The sequence below is a fragment of the Asparagus officinalis genome, chromosome 4 (assembly GCF_001876935.1).
Source record: "Asparagus officinalis chromosome 4, Aspof.V1, whole genome shotgun sequence".
NCBI lineage: Eukaryota > Viridiplantae > Streptophyta > Magnoliopsida > Asparagales > Asparagaceae > Asparagus > Asparagus officinalis.
Genome location: NC_033797.1, coordinates 140,940,187 through 140,956,792, shown reverse-complemented (window position 1 = coordinate 140,956,792; position 16,606 = coordinate 140,940,187). Strand labels below are relative to the sequence as shown.

Genomic DNA, 16,606 nt, shown 5'->3' with positions numbered 1-16,606 from the left:
AACAGAGGAGAGATAATTTAAACAATTTTTAGTATTTTTTTATTCAAAAAAAAAGAAAAGAAAAAAATTGAAAAAATCCGGGCCGACCGCCGAGCCGCCCGGTTGGCCCGACCGCGCGGGGTACCGGGTCCGGGGCTCCGTTTTGCCCGCGCCGGGCTCTGGATTTCGCGGGCCAGGCCGGGCCGGATGGACAGGCGCTATATAATATATATATAGTATATATATATATATATATATATATATATATATATATATATATATATTATATAATAATCTATTATGTTCAGATGGGTCTTGAGGAGTATTTATAGCCTCTCAATCAAATCAATTTGAGTCAATGCCTATTAGCTTCAAATCAGAAGAATCTATTGAAAAATGTTTTTGCAATCATGCAGCAGAACATCAAGTCAAATCACACTAGCTATTAGCTGTAAAACAGCCACAGTTTAGTCGATTGAAAAACTATGGCCGTCCGAAAGCTGAGTTACTATTAACCGACTGATTTTAAACAGCCTTTTATGAAATTTGTTCTTGGTTGTTTTTTTGTTGACTGATCGACTAAAATAGTAGTTGCTGTAAAAAACGGCCTTCTGCCTAGTCGACTGAATAATCTGCGTGGTGCAACTGAATTAACTGTTTGGTTCGCTGACTCAAACGACTGGCTCGATTGTCGACTAAAATAACTGTTACTGGAAAAAACAGTTTCTGCGCTCTTGAATTGATTGGTCGATCGGTTCTGGTCGCCTGAGACTGTTGAATTTTGCAGATCAATGAAAGGGCAAAAAGAAATAGTTGAAAATCTCCAAAGAACTATGAACTTTGGAAAATACTTTAAGATATAATTACTAAGAATGTGAAAGTATTTTCTTCAAACAACTTTTCTTACAAATGGTTTTTTGACAGATTTTGTCCAAAATTAACTTTGAAGTGAGTGTGTGTGTAATCGCCGACTAATGCTTCAGAGTTATAAACTTATTTTTGCCTTACATTATAATCTGAGAGAAGTAAAAATACAAATATCGTTACTGAATGTATAGTCGGTCGACCGAAAATTTCGTCGGTCGACCGAAAATTTTCATCGGTCGACCGGACCGGTCGACCGACAGCTTTCTGTCGCTCAGTGAACTTTTGACCTTAGGTTCGGTCGACCGGTGCGGTCGACCGAAATCTGACATATTCAAAAACTGTTTTGCTGATTTTAAAACCCTGTTTAAAAATATCAAATAAATTCAGAAAAATGTAAAACTTTGGGGAATGATTGTAGACATGATAATACACATGCTACAAAAACTGGTTTTCTAAAAAGACTTCCCAAATGAGAAATATCATCATTTTACAAAATAGTCCAAAACATGAAAATGTAAACATATGAATCTTGACATTTTAGCTTAACCATGTTTTGAAACATTACAAAATGATTTTGTAGACTTAATAAAAGATGTATATGATTATTGTTAAGTCTATAAACCAAGAAAACAATATTTTCACAAATACAATAGAAAGTAAAACGTATGAGTATGTATATGAAAATATATTTGTTTCATATCTATGAAATTAAACCAAAACAACTTATCCACATAGAAAACAAGCATGTATACACATTTTTTGGAATTTATTTGTAAAAACTTTGTTTGTGGATAAAACTAAAAACCAAGATGTATATGTATATAACTATATATATATATATACTAAGAAACTAATAAATGTGTGTGTGAATATAATATTGAGCTTAGAGTATATAACACACATAATATAAACTCCTAAACTAAATTACCCAAGCTTGATTGGTCTTCAATAAGCTCTACTTGGTAATCTCGCGGATGAAGCTTGAACTTGGATCTTGAACTTTGAATAGCAAGGCTTCACCGACATTCCGCCAACCTCCTTTGGATATGATCGTTGAAGCTCTAATTCCATCCATCCTCCAACTTGTTGTTTGTCTACAATAAATACGAAAACACAAATACTAGATAAACAACATTAGTGGTAAATTGTTTGTTAAACATCATCAAAACAAGAAGGCCAACAATCTCCCCCTTTTTGATGATGACAAACAATTTACAAAAATGATATATGCATGAAAGGAAATGAATATATAAATTACAATTCACATGCATATAAACAAGAAAGAATATACATATACTCACAATATTTCTCCCCCTTTGACAACATCAAAAAGGGGACAAAAGAATAAGAGAGCGAAAGCTCCCCCTATCAATAAGCATAGGTGAGTACCAAACAATTATAGGGAATGCTCCCCCTATCAAAAAGCCATATAGAATATAGATAAAGAAAGATCATGGCAAATATGTGAGCGAGCATAAATGAAAAGATATGCTAAGCATCACTCACATACAAACAAGATACAATGAGGACACATAATGATATGACATTATAAAGATAGTGTCTCATTATAAAAACCATGTATAAGAATAGATTTATGAAATCAAAAGAAGAGGAACATGAGAAACATGCAAAAAAGTTTTCAAATGAAAACAAATCCATCAGAAGAAATCATAAATCAAAGTTTATATCCAAAAACGATGTTTGATCAATGAAGAACTTGATCAAACCACTCATAGAATACATTATAAACCACGAATAGATGATCCATAAGCACAAACACATAAATATCATCATATAAGTGAAGTATAATGAATTCAAAGCAATCAATCAAAATAAAATCTTTAACAAAAGAATTTCAAGAGAGGCAACAATATATCAAGCTCTTAAGCTTGTTACAACCCATATAATCATTCTAGCATCCGGTAAATATGATTTGGGAATAAACACCCAATAAATCCGGAGGGTTATATAAATGCAAACCTCTCATCAAAACAAAACAAATAATCATGAAAACAAAAGATTTTATCAATTATAAATTTATTTTCATAATCAAAATATTTTAAGACATAATTTTAAAACCAAGAAAGGAAAAAGTAAGAACACTAAAATTCTTGGTTTAAAGTTTAAATTTGTTTTGGTACCCAAGAACTCTTGGTACCAAAAGATTTAGGGACATGACCCCTATCATTAAAGTTCAAAGCCTTAGGGTTATGAACCCTCTTAGGCATATATGGTGCACGAACACGGTCATAACAAAAATTACTCAAATGACCCTTCCGATTGCAATAAGTACAATGGAAAGGAAGCATTTGCTTATGTTGACCAAACGGTTGTGCACGGGAAACTTTAGAAACATTTGCAAACATGGATGATCTTTTAAAATTATTTTGCAAATGTGAAACTCTCTTTAAATCAAAACAAAATTTGGCCAAATGACCAAATCTACCACAATGATCACATCTATACACATGAGCATGCTTATGATGAGCAATGGGTGCATGTGTGTGTACATGTGATGAAGAAACTTGATGAGATGCACAAGAAGGATTAATATTCTTATGTTTTTGTGCATCATAGCAAAATTTAGCTAAATGGCCTTTACGACCACAAATGGAGCACTTGTAAACTTTGCTATACAAGTGTGCATAGTGTATGGGTGATTTACTAGATTTAGCACACTTGTCCATAAGTTTCTTATGGTTATCAATGCATATTTTCAAAGTTGAATCTAAAGATGAAATACTATTTTTCATAAGATTCAAATCTTCATTTTTAGGCACATATGCATTTTTAGAAGTAGAACATAAATAATCATTTATAAAGGAAGCAGTATTATTTTGTATGTTCTTTACTTCTAACATGGCATTATCTCTTTCATGAGTTAAACTAGCAACGTTTGAAGTTAAAGAAACATGATCCAATTTTAATTTTTCATTGTTTTCTTTAAGGATCACATTTTCATTAGAAATAGTTTCAAACTTAGATGCTAACAACTCATGATCGGATTTCAAAATTTCATGCTTGCTTTGTAAATTAATGAAATCATTTTGCAATTTGTTAAAGGCATGTAATAATTTTTCACTAGCACAAGCAAGTTCATCATTAGGTAAATCATTAATAGATTTGAACTCGCAAACCTCACTAGGGCTATCGCCTAGTGGCCGTGTGCATGATGCTCCACATGAACTTGAAGCGGGATCCTCCAAAGCTTGTCGGATCGCCTCCAAGTCTCCTTGATGTGCTTCTATAAATATCCATAAGGTGTAAGCACTATCAAAATGAACAAACTTGTTAGACATAGATGAGTTAAAAGCATTTAACAAATATTCTAACAAAATGTTGTTCATAGTAAACATGCGATGATCATTTTTATTCCACTTGGATTTCTCCAAAATGGGCACAATATAAGCATCATCTATAATTTCCCATAAATCAAAATGTTTAGATCTAACAAATAGTTTAAATCTAACACACCATTGGGCATAGGGGAAATTGTCTAATCTAGGAGCAACACTAGAATCATAGCCTAAACAAGATGCATCATTCATATTCATAATTTGTAAAAATATGCAAGCAAGATGCAAATGCAATCAAAACAAGATTAGCACAAAAAGATAACTTGGATCTTTAACTCAAGGCGATTAGACCTTAAATCAAAGAGCACCAAGCTCTGATACCAATTGTTAGACCCTAGAGGGGGGGTGATTAGGGTCTTATGCTAATCTAATCCGATTAAATGCCAATTAAAATTAATTAATAAGTTATCCTAGCAAGTATGAAATATAACAACTATATAAGCTAGGATAAGCAATATGAACAATGAGATATATCCTATATGATGAATATGTATATATGCAAGGATATATAAACAACACAAGGGTAAAATAAACAATCTACACAAGTGATAGGGTAATATGATGAGCAATACACAAAGGCGATATAAGATATGAAAACAAGAATAAGAACGCCAATGCAATCACAAACAAAACGATATGATCACGGAGTTCGGTCTAACCACTTGACCTACGTCTCCGCTCCTCACCTCGAGGAGATCTCCACTATCTCAACCGGGTTTTCTACGTTCACCCGAACAACGTTTACACCTCACAATACAATCACTATGCAATCACACCTCACACACTAAGTGTTGGTCCTAGCCCGTGTCCTCCTCCTCAAGTGCTCGGTTACAACCTCTCCCTAGGCTCGTCAACCGACGCCACTCCTCTTGGGACGATCCCCGACTCTCACCACACACTCCTCACTCGGTGTACAAGTGTATTACAAAGTGATTCTCACAATAAGCATAATATAACAAATGATTGTTCTCTCTAACAAGGTGAGAACTCAATTAGGCTCAACTCAATATCACACAATCTCACCACCCAATAATACTATGTATGTAAATACTAAAAGCTCAATGTGGGTGTGTGTAACAATGAGTAAAATAAAATCTAACTCAAATAGCAAACTAGCAATAATAAGAATATGAAAATCAATAATGAAATTGCTAGAGAAAAGAGTTAGAAAACTTCTCTATGAACACAAAGAAGAGGATGAAGGGGATTGATAAAGCTAGAGTTGAGTTTAGGAAAACTTCTCTAGATCAAGATGGAGAGATGGAGATTTGAGGTCCAAACAATAAGATAATCTCCTCCACTTGTGAAAGCTAAAACTGCTTTAAACCAAACCCTTAAACAAGCTTAAAACAAGCTTAAACTCTTTTTAAAACCCTTGTTAAAAACTTCTTTTAAAACATTCTTAACCCCTATGAAAAGAGATCAGCAATGGGTATTTATACCCACTCAAGATCTCAACAAAAACCCCAAACCAAATGACAAAACAAAAAACACGAAGGATTATTCTGGACCATCGTCGATCGACTGGTGTGGTCGACCGATGGAGCTCTCGGTCGACCGCATCAATCGACCGACCAACTCTCTGGACCATGCTGACGAAAGAACAAACGAGCGGTCGACCGGATCGGTCGACCGAAAACTGATATGCAGAGAAACAGGTTTTAGAAGCTGATTTTGAGGCTTTGAAAAATATGTTAAAAATAACAAATGAAGTCTAAAAATAATGAAACTTTGGGAAATGTATATAAACATGTAAATGAACATATTACAAAAAGAATTTTCCAAATTGCATTTCCCATTTGTGAAAAATCACCATTTTGCAAGTATATATATAAAACTATATATATGTATAGAAACCAAAACTTGTGTATATATATATATATATATATATACGAAGAAACCAATAAATGTGTGTGTATAGATATTGAGCTTAGAGTATATAACACACATAATATAAAATCTAAAACTACATTACCCAAGCAATCTTGATCTTCAATTAAGCTTGACTTGGTACACTTGCGGATGAAGCTTGAACTTGATCTTTAACTTGAAATGTATAGGCTTCAACCCGACATTCCGCCAACCTCCATTTGATATGATCGTTAAGGCTCGATTACATCCATCCTCCAACAACGTTGTTTGTCTATAATACATAGGAATGCACAAACACTAGATAAATAACATTAGTAGTAAATTGTTTGTAAATCATCATCAAAACAAGAAGGCCAACACTTAGAAAGATAACGTCCTCGTCATAATGACATGACAATTGGCACATCTAAATGTCATTGCCAGCTATGTGAACTCTAAAGGTGGCTCCCATCGTATCCATGCGGTGTAGCACTTAGCTCCATACAACACTTAACTCCATACTTCCAGTTGGCAACTGTTCTAATACTATTTATCATAACTCATGCTCATGGGCCCGTTGGCGCATGCAAGCCGTAGGACCCACCGAGAGCAACTCGATGTTGGCTAAAATCCACTATCAAAATGCTAGCATTAGTTGTTATTGGGCCTTAGGATTTTTTCTATTTAAACCACTAACATTTCTTCACACTAGTCCATGTGGGACTAAAGTGAGGGTGTCACAATGGGACTTGTCTATCCACATTTCATTTGCTTCCACTATATATTTGCTTCCACTGTATATTTGCTTCCGCGGGATATTAGCTTTAACCACCTTTTGGTTATGATCATCTGACATTCCATGATTTTACTTTGGATGTACAATATAGGCTTAAGTGCATGCTTTGGGGTTGAAATTAGCTCCATTGCATACGTTGCCTAGACTAGTCACGTGCTCGTGTGGCATGACTTTTGGTCGTGGGATGTGACAAATTTGGTGGAGTTCAAAATTTATAATTTCATGAGCTATAACCCTCTATTTGATGTATTTTTGTTTTTATTGATCCAATGGTAAATAATCTTCAAAGTAAAAAAGTTCATAATTTCATGAGCTGTAAACCCATAATATCTATTCATTTTCATTTATTTTGACCCAATAGCAAATACTTTTACAGAGTTCAAAATTTATGATTTCAACTGTTATAACTCATAATTTTTATTTAATTTTGTTACTTTTGACCCAATGAAAATTAATTTATGGAGTTTAATAATTCATGATTTTCATCCACTTTTGTTAGTTTGACTTAATTCCAAACACATTGTGATTTTCTTATTCATTTTGATACAATCACAATTATTTATGTTCAGGCCTAAAGGCAAATAATTTTAGGGAGTTTAAAATTCAAGATTTCAAAAGCTATAATCTATGATTTTATCCATTTTTATTTGTTTTAGACCAATGATAAATAACTTTTTATAAATTTAAAATTTATGATTTTATGAGCTATAAGTCATGATTTTTTTTAAATTTATGTTCATCTGATTTAATGGAAAATAATTTTTAGAGTTTGAAATTCATTATTTCATGCACTATAATCGATGAATTTTGTCCTTTTTTATTTGCTTCAACCATATGGTAAATAGTTTTGTAAAGTTTAAAATTTTCATAATTTTATGAGCTATAACCTACGATATTTGTCCAATCATTTATTTCAATTGAATAGCAACTAATTTTGTGGAGTTTAAAATCCATGGATTCAAGAGCAACAACCTTTGATTTTTTTTATTCATTTTCATATATTTCAATACAATAGAAAATAATTTTATATTGTTCAAAATTCAAAATTTATGAGTAATATATAATTTTTAAAGTTTTTCATTCATTTCAAACCCAATGGAAAATAATTCTATGGAAATCAAAATTTATTATTTCATGAGATATAACCCCATTATTTTTGTCCATTTTGTTTATTTTGACCCAATGGTAATTAATTTTGTAAAATTCAAACTTCACAATTTCATTAGGTAAAGTTATAACACACGGTTTTTTTACGTTTTTGTTCATTTTGAACTAATGGCAAATAATATTACAGGGTTTAAAATTCATGATTTCATGAGGTACAACCCACGATTTTTTCTAATTTTATTTGGTTTGATCTAATGGTAAATAACTTTATGCGGTTTAATACTCATGATTTAATGAGCTAAAATTCATGAATTTTGTTTATTTTTATTCTTTTAGATCCAATGATAAATAATTTCTCAAAGTTTAAATTTTATGATTTCATGAGCCACCTACTATTTTTGAATTTTTTTTGTTCATTTCGACCCAATAGAAAACAATTCTACAAAGTTTAAAATCCATGGTTTTATGAGCTATAATCCGCGATTTTTGTCCATTTTCATTTATTTGTATCCAATGATAAATAAGTTTGTAGAGTTTAAAATTCACAGTTTTATTTTGTATAACCCATAATTTATGTCTATTTTTTGTTCGTTTTGACCCAATGGAAAATAATTTTGAAGAGTTTAAAATTCATGATCTCATTAGGATTTTTTTCCATTTTTCTTGTTTCGCGCCAATGGCTAACTCGCAGAGTTCAAAATTCACCACATCATTACCTATAAACCATGATTTTTGTCTATTTTTGTTCGTCTCGATTTAATAGAAAATATTTTTTTAGTTTTAAAGTTCACAATTTCATAAGTTATGACCAACGGTTTTTTGCCAATGATACATAAATTTGTGGTGTTTAATATTCAGGATGTCATGAGTTGTAATCCATGATTTTTATCCATTTCATTCGTTTGGACCCAATGGCAAATAACTTTGTGAAATTTAAGATTCTAGATCTCATAAGCTATAACTAATAATTTTTATCCATTTTGCCTCGTCTTGACCCAATAGTACATAATTTTGTAGAGTTTAAAATTCATGATTTTATGAGCGATATAACACATGATATTTGTTAATTTTCGTTTGCTTTGACCAAATAGCAACTAAATATGTGTAGTTCAAAATCTATGATCTCCATGAGCTACAAACCACAGGTTTTGTAATTTTTGTCTATTTTAACCAAATGAAAATTAGTACGACCCAAAGGCTATTAAGTACTCATTGTTTGAAATTCATGATTTTCATGGGCTATGTAACCAATGATTTTTGTAATTTTTTTCCCAATTCAACCAATGAAAATTAAGTGCATGTACATCAAAATTTGTTATTAATTTTATGAGCTATAACCCATAATTTTTATTAATTTTTTTTCTTTTTCACCAAATAGCAATTAAGTACGCGTAGTTTAAATTTCATGATTTTCATTAGTTACAATCTACAAATTTTATAATTTTTGTCTTGACATGAAGGGAGTCAAAGAGGAACCTCCCTCAGCATTATCGCTAATCTTAGCAGTGGCACCTTGTATCGATAGCTTGCATCTGAAAGCATACAGTAGTACGTGTTACTCCGCTTTGATTTGGCTGAAAGTTACAATCACCGCCACCCAATTCTGAGCAATTTTCTTCCAAATGTGCACACGCATGCACATAAAAATGAGAAATTTATCCGTACCTAATATGTTTAAGGTTACTTGCTGACTTAGGATTTCAGCTATGAAAACCCTCATCCACCTCTTTCTCACTCTTCTGGATACCACTTGTATAGTCGACTAAAGATATATATATTTATAGCATCATGTAAAATAATTTGGGGCGCAACAGTTCTATTCATATACGCATCAACTTACGTAGAAAGGATTACCAACAAGTTATGATAAATAATCAAGAGGTTGGAATATAACAATATTTGGTCGAATATTTTGTAACATTCTTTTCCGCTATGAAGGTAACTATTGTTGTCTGGTTGTTGGATAGATCAGATTCTCTAACACATGGGTGTTTATGTATATAGGCTAAATAGCTAGCACTTGTATACCCTATTATTTTACCTACTTTCACTTGTATACCTTAACTTATATTACCGTAAAGTTTTTTAAACTTACACTTATATATCTTCACTTTTTTAGCGGCACTTAAATACCCTAAAGTTTTTGCAACTAGCACTTAAATAAGTGTCAGAATTAAAAACTTCAGGTGCCGTTTGGCAAAGGGTTAAGTGAGAGGTTAAAGAGACTTAACCCTTCTTAATTAACCTGCCAAACACAAAAAAATCTATATAATGGTTAAAGTGAGTTAACCCTCTATAATTTGTCAAACACAAAATATATAGAAATGTTAAACGAAGCTAACCCCTCTAATTATAAAGAAAATAGTTAAAATCATTGTTATTCCCAAGCACTGAAAATGACCATAAGGGTTAAAATAAAACATATATAACGGATTAATAATTTAGTCCTTCGGATTATCAAATTGGCTAACTATGTTAATCATTCTCCTTAATCCCTCTTCATTAACCCTTTTACCAAACGGGGCCATATAAGTACTAAAAAAAGTGAGGGTATATAAGTGCAAGTTTAAAAAACTATAAGATTTTTTTTTTTTACTGCCAAAGTACATGTGTATAAGTGAAAAGTAGATGAGACGATATGGTATATAAATACTCGTTAGCCTTTTTGTTTGAAGGCCGAACACATAAAAACATCACCACAAACCACAAGTCCAATATGTTGGCCTATACTTAGGCTGGGCATAATATATGCAGACGCCTAGAAATAAGTGTAGCAAAGAAAGAAAGTTATATCAAATAATATTCTACTATATTAAATGCACCAAATTCAGCAGGGACACAATTTGTCCAACAAGACGGTAGAGATGAGAATGACTTTTTTCCAAGTACAGCGTCAAAAATCCTGTCCCTTGCCATCTCCGACAACCAGCCACAAACTTTATTTATCAACGTTCAGGCTTCAAGCTGACATTAATTTCGACATGCGTCGATTAGACTGCAGGTTCTCATGCTATAAATTCCATTATTTATAGGATAAATATGGGCACCCATTTCAAAGAAAGTTCAACGGAACAACTCTTAAGGGGCTGTTTGGTTCCGGTTTTTGGAAGGGGAAAGGAGAGAGAAAGCTGTCAAAATATCAGCTTTTTGACAGCTTTCCTCCAAAATTATCTCTATAAGAGACGATTTTGGGGGAAAGCTGTCAAAAAGCTGACATTTTTAACAGCTTTCCTTCCTTTTACCGATCCAAAACACCGATCCAAACAGCCCCTTACGCGCATCGTGTTCTCCGAACATGGAAGCCAACGGTGCCCATCTCTTTCATGTCGGCTTTCGGATGCAATTTGCAGAGGTGTTGAGTTGAAATTTGAACTTCTAACTTGTTTAAATTCTCCTCGCCCTCCAAAATAATAATAATAATAATAATAATAATAATAATTTCTGTCAAGAATTTTAATTCATGTTACCCCAGGGTTACTTGTTTGCACACAAGTATTCGATATGATAGTCTCGTTCACAAAATTTCGAAATCTGTTACTCATTCATAACTCAAATTAAGTCTAGACCACCTAAATTAGTTAAATGTTGGACGTTAGCTATTAAATGTCATTTAAAATCAAGCACATCTTGGTTTTAAACCTAAATTTTATTCAATTACAAACTAAAATGAGAAACACACGAAAATATTACCAGAGACTGTTTTATCCAAAAGTAATATCTATCTGTAATGCATTCTTCCTAACACGTACAGGGTATTTTTCTGAACAAATACAATGTATTATTAGCGGCGTATTTGCTTCTTTCATCAAGCACATCTTGGTTCTTATTTCGAGCTCTATATGATGTTCATGTATCTTTAACTTTACAATAACTCGGTTCCCGTACATCCACTTCATTTGACAGGACAAAAATGAATCTCAAAATTCCCAAAATTGGTTTGCAGAACACCAAAACTCAAATCACAAAATTTCCCCAAATCCTGATCCTGATCAGATATAATGCACAACAAAATACAAGAGGATCATAGGGAACGTGAGGAAACACACAGCTCACAGTTGAACAAATGAATGAATCTGTATTGTATAATCTAAATGTATCCCTCTATCCAAACAAATTACAATCTAGCTGTAGAACACCGACATAGAATTTCTCTATACACTCCATATACAATCTTTGAAATCTTAAGGGCCAGTTTGGCAACCACTCCAAATTGAATCAGGATTGATCATGGTCCCATTTCGGGAGAAAATGTATTTGGTAAAAACTGGGTCAGCATTGGCAAAAAATGGTTTAGCTTGATCAATTCCTGGTTCAATTTTTTAATGGTCACAAAACACAACCTAAGGCTCAACAGAGTTCACAAATTAACGGGCAATCCATAGTTTTGAAATGATCGAATCCTACCATCACATCCACCCGTTACTATAACTTGACCCCAAGCATGTGATGAATTCCTGCACGAAGCCTTCAAGAACTTGTACTGAGATTTACCTAGGGTTGGAGAGCTCGAGGGGAGCTTCTCCTCAGGCCAAGTTGATGAGCCCCTAGGCAAAAACTCAGACAAAAACTCACGGCTTAAAGTAACACTACCAGCAGGCGAGAGGTAAATATTGTTCCTGTTGATCAAGGGATCTGTTTTGTTTTCTGAGGGAAACTCGGAGGTAGAGTTTCTTGATACTGGGCCAGGCCAAGGTACTGCAACCGATGAATGGGCAGAGGTGAATCGCTCGTAGGATCTGCTGCTGCTCTTTGCATGATTATGTGATGAGGAATCATGGTTATCAATGTGATTCCATATGTATACACTAGAGTCCTCGCTGGCTGATATGATATGCTTGCCGTCGGGTGTGAATGATGCTGATATCTGGCTTCCAGCATTGCGGAGACCTAGAAGTATGAACCCTCAAACAAAAAAAACAAAAGTGGGTTCCCTCTGAACTTAAAAAATCAAAGAAATTGCCTTGAACTTTCAAATTTATACTAAACCTCTCTGAACTATTGCAAAGTCTCATGAACAGCGTTAACGGATTAAGAGTAAAAAGTCTAAACTATTTTCTTTTTCTTTTTTACTTTTTACCTAGCTGCTCTTACCTGAAAGGGTAATATAGAAGTTAGATTTTACAGATAAGGGTACAACTAAAAGTACTTGTCTTCCGTCATGACACTAGAGTGAGACAAGTCCAGGGATCCTGTGCAAAACCCCCCAAACATCAGAGGGGTACTGGTCAAAACCTCCAAAAGTTTGGGTGGCTTTGTGATATTCACCCCCTTTTTATGATGTCAAGGGAAAGTTATAAGACGAGTATGATAAATTATTTTGTATTATACCTTTGTACTTGGAGATCACATCTACTCCATCAAGAAGGCGGATTCGGGAATCAGCGGAAGTGACCAGAAGTTTCCGGTGATCTGTTGGGCAATACTGAATGATGGGATGGAACAGATAATTTAGCATCAGATCGAGATGCATTAAACAAAACTATAAGAAGACAGGAAAATACAAGATGTCTATGGTTTCAGAGATAGCTAACCTGAAAGCCAGTTATCCTGTTGTCAAGAGACTTCTTTTTAGATTGCAAGGAGATTTGAGCATCCAGTTGAAGTTGATTATCTGATCAATGCCAAAAAGTGAGGGGAAGTAAGGTTTCTTTCATACACAACTCAAAAGAAAATTTACAGTACAAATGAGCGCGGAGTGTGACAACTTTTAAATACAGTTATTTATCTTTATGGAACACTAAAGTAATTTCGGTGCCTATTCAAAATCTAAAATTGGGAGGAAAACAGAAGAAAAGATCTAAAATGGGAGCAACAAAGAAGGTTGATAGCTGTAAGGGAAATTACAGCCCTGGGATTATAAAAAATGGCAAAAGAATTCCACAGGGGTCAAAATGGCAAAAGAACATTGTTAGGATTTGCGACCATGAATTCCTGCATCACAGAAAACTAAAGGGAGAGGTACAAGAGTTGAAAATTCACAAAAAAAAGGGTTGACATAATAGGGAATGATTTCACTTCAATAATTGGTGCATAAAGATTCTGTATACATGTGACAATTATTAGGGTTTGACACATTAGAATGTGGAACTCTTCTTCAAACGACGGGCCTTTTTCCTTTATGTCCTTTAGATCTAACAACTTATTGGTTAATCATAAGAATCCATCACACTATTACAAAACAAACATCCGTGACATTTAATTATGCTAGTCTTATCAAGAACCAGGTAACCTTTAAAATTGAAACACAAGAAATATTCTGGCTTCACTATGTTTTAGCATTATTCTTAGGAACATATTTTCCTAACGATGTGTCTCTAAAATTTTTAGCACATATTCCTAGATAAGTTACAGATAAAGGTCGAAATCACAATTACTTACAACAGAAATCTCAACTATTTGGGATCTTGTAGGCCACCAGTCCAGTTATCTACCTAAGATTCGTAACTTGATATCGTCTTTGTTTACTTCAGTGCTGAACTGCTGCCCTTATTTCCAAAAATGAAAGAGCATTTCAGACTAGAGACTTGTTATACATATGTTTAGTACTTCCCTTGTGCAATTCAATCACAGTTCAAAGAAGTGTATAAGATTCAAACTAATATCTTCAACTCCTATAATGCAGACAAAGAGATCTATTCCACGATAATTTTATCATTATGACCTTGCATGTTAATAATATATGCATACCTGATACATCATAAAAGCGGCAATCACCAGGCATGCTGCCGACTACTATTCCCTGCAAGAAGAAAGGTATACAAAAGAATAAATTTCAGAGTCCATTGAATTTCAAATATAACAAGTAGAATGTGTATCAGATTAACTACCTTCCCATTTAGCCGGTAACACAATGCGGTGACAATGTCTTTAATATCAGTCCAGTCGACAACACGGCATTCCCCAATTTCCCAAATACGAACTTTTCCATCTATTGAACCACTAACAAAATAATTTTCATCAACGGGATTGAACTGGACGCATGTCACTGCACAAATTTATTCGGAAAAAAGGTTAGTTATTAGAACTATAATAACAACTAGAACAAGACACATAGGAACTGCAAGATTTATGAGCAAATTACGCATACCATAATTATTATGTACAAAAACTTTGAGGCAGCTATCGCAACCAACTTTCCACAATCGCACGGTTTTATCTACAGATGACGATAGCAAATACTGCAAAAGGTGTGATTTGATTTCAATAAGAGATTGTGTATAAGAAAGAAAAGAACATACAATTTGATAGAATTCAAAAGATAACCAACCTTATCCTTAGACCATGAAAGGTCTAGCACATCTCCATCATGCCCATAAAACTCATGTATTGGTTGTTCTGATATCCGAAATACTTCGGAAGGAACAACAACACAGGCTGAATCCGAAGTTCTCTTCATACTCCTCGGCTTAGACTTCTCTTTATCGACAAAAAGTGGAGCCAATTCCGAGCTGCAGTTCACCTTGAAGTAAATGCACGAAGGATCATCTTCAGGAACATCACATTCCTCTCTTATATTACATTCTGTGACTTCCCATACTCGAACAACTCCATCTTCACCTGCACTCGCTATGTATTCTCCATCGGGGCTGAATCTCATTGTAACAATCGCTCCATCATGAGCCTTGATATCTTGCCCCATATACACTGCAGAGAATTCCTTCGATCTTCTTTTGTTTGAACGAACTTTAACTCTCTGAGATCTAGAGCTTATACTATCATGCGAACAAGATGAACTAGAATCAATTTCCACCGGTTGCCTATCTACAATGCAAGACACAGCACCCAATTTCTTCAACCACCTATTTTTTCTTCGTCTCTCCATGATTGAATCATCCAACTTTTCGTTTTCTCTTTGCATAAGTTTTTGTACAAAAGAGGATGGACCAAAACTTCTATTGAACTCATCAACAGTTATACACCGATTTGAACTAACTTCTCGAAGACATCTTGGAGTACCATCATTACTAAACTCGTTGATAACAAACACTGAGCCATCATCCAAATTCTTGATCCTAAACTCAGATCCCTCATCTGAGTCTCCATCCCCTGATGTGCTAGGATCCTCACTCAACCAGCTAGAGGTTGAAGAGCTACTCTCTGAGGCAGAGCTCATTAGCACAGCTCCTCCATCCGCTGTTATTCGATCAATATCCGGACTGATGGAGAAATCTTTGATAGGAGTTTGAACTGGATTCAATTCCAAACCCATCATTCTCATGAACCGGGATCTGCGTTCCTCAATGCTGCTTGGATTACTGATCCAAACTTTGTATCGGGGGTCATCAGCGACCCAATTTATTGAATTCTCTTCAGTGATTGAACGGTTTGATGGGGTTCCAGGGCATGAATCTGAGAGTGATGAAATCTCTTCTCTAGAGTCAAAGAATAAATCCTCCTCTTCTTCTTCTTTATTGTAGATGAATGTATTATGCGTCATATTCTCTCACTTCAAAACAAAAAGGAAACATATACAAACACAATCTTAGAGAAAGAAGTGAAAATTCTCCTTATAACTACAGCAAGAGCGAAAAGGGGGCATGAACAAAATACCATATCTTTGCTAAGTCAATACCCAAATCTTTAAAACCCCATTTCCAATGAAAGGGCAATGACTCTAGCCAACAAAATCATTGTATTGCAAATTGCAGTA

At 34.1% G+C, this 16,606-nt stretch overlaps 1 protein-coding gene across 1 annotated transcript in view; it reads right to left on the bottom strand.

The window, feature by feature from the left end:
• Positions 12,012 to 16,606, bottom strand: part of LOC109839578 (WD repeat-containing protein 44-like) — a 5,174-nt gene continuing 579 nt past the window's right edge. Inside the window, exons 2-8 of the mRNA XM_020408066.1 lie at positions 15,224 to 16,402; positions 15,044 to 15,134; positions 14,784 to 14,941; positions 14,644 to 14,695; positions 13,488 to 13,567; positions 13,285 to 13,378; positions 12,012 to 12,843 (exon numbers count right to left, since the gene is read on the bottom strand). Coding sequence (XP_020263655.1) covers positions 12,314 to 12,843; positions 13,285 to 13,378; positions 13,488 to 13,567; positions 14,644 to 14,695; positions 14,784 to 14,941; positions 15,044 to 15,134; positions 15,224 to 16,393 — 2,175 coding nt within the window. The 5' untranslated portion in view covers positions 16,394 to 16,402 and the 3' untranslated portion in view covers positions 12,012 to 12,313. The remainder of the gene's footprint in view (positions 12,844 to 13,284; positions 13,379 to 13,487; positions 13,568 to 14,643; positions 14,696 to 14,783; positions 14,942 to 15,043; positions 15,135 to 15,223; positions 16,403 to 16,606) is intronic.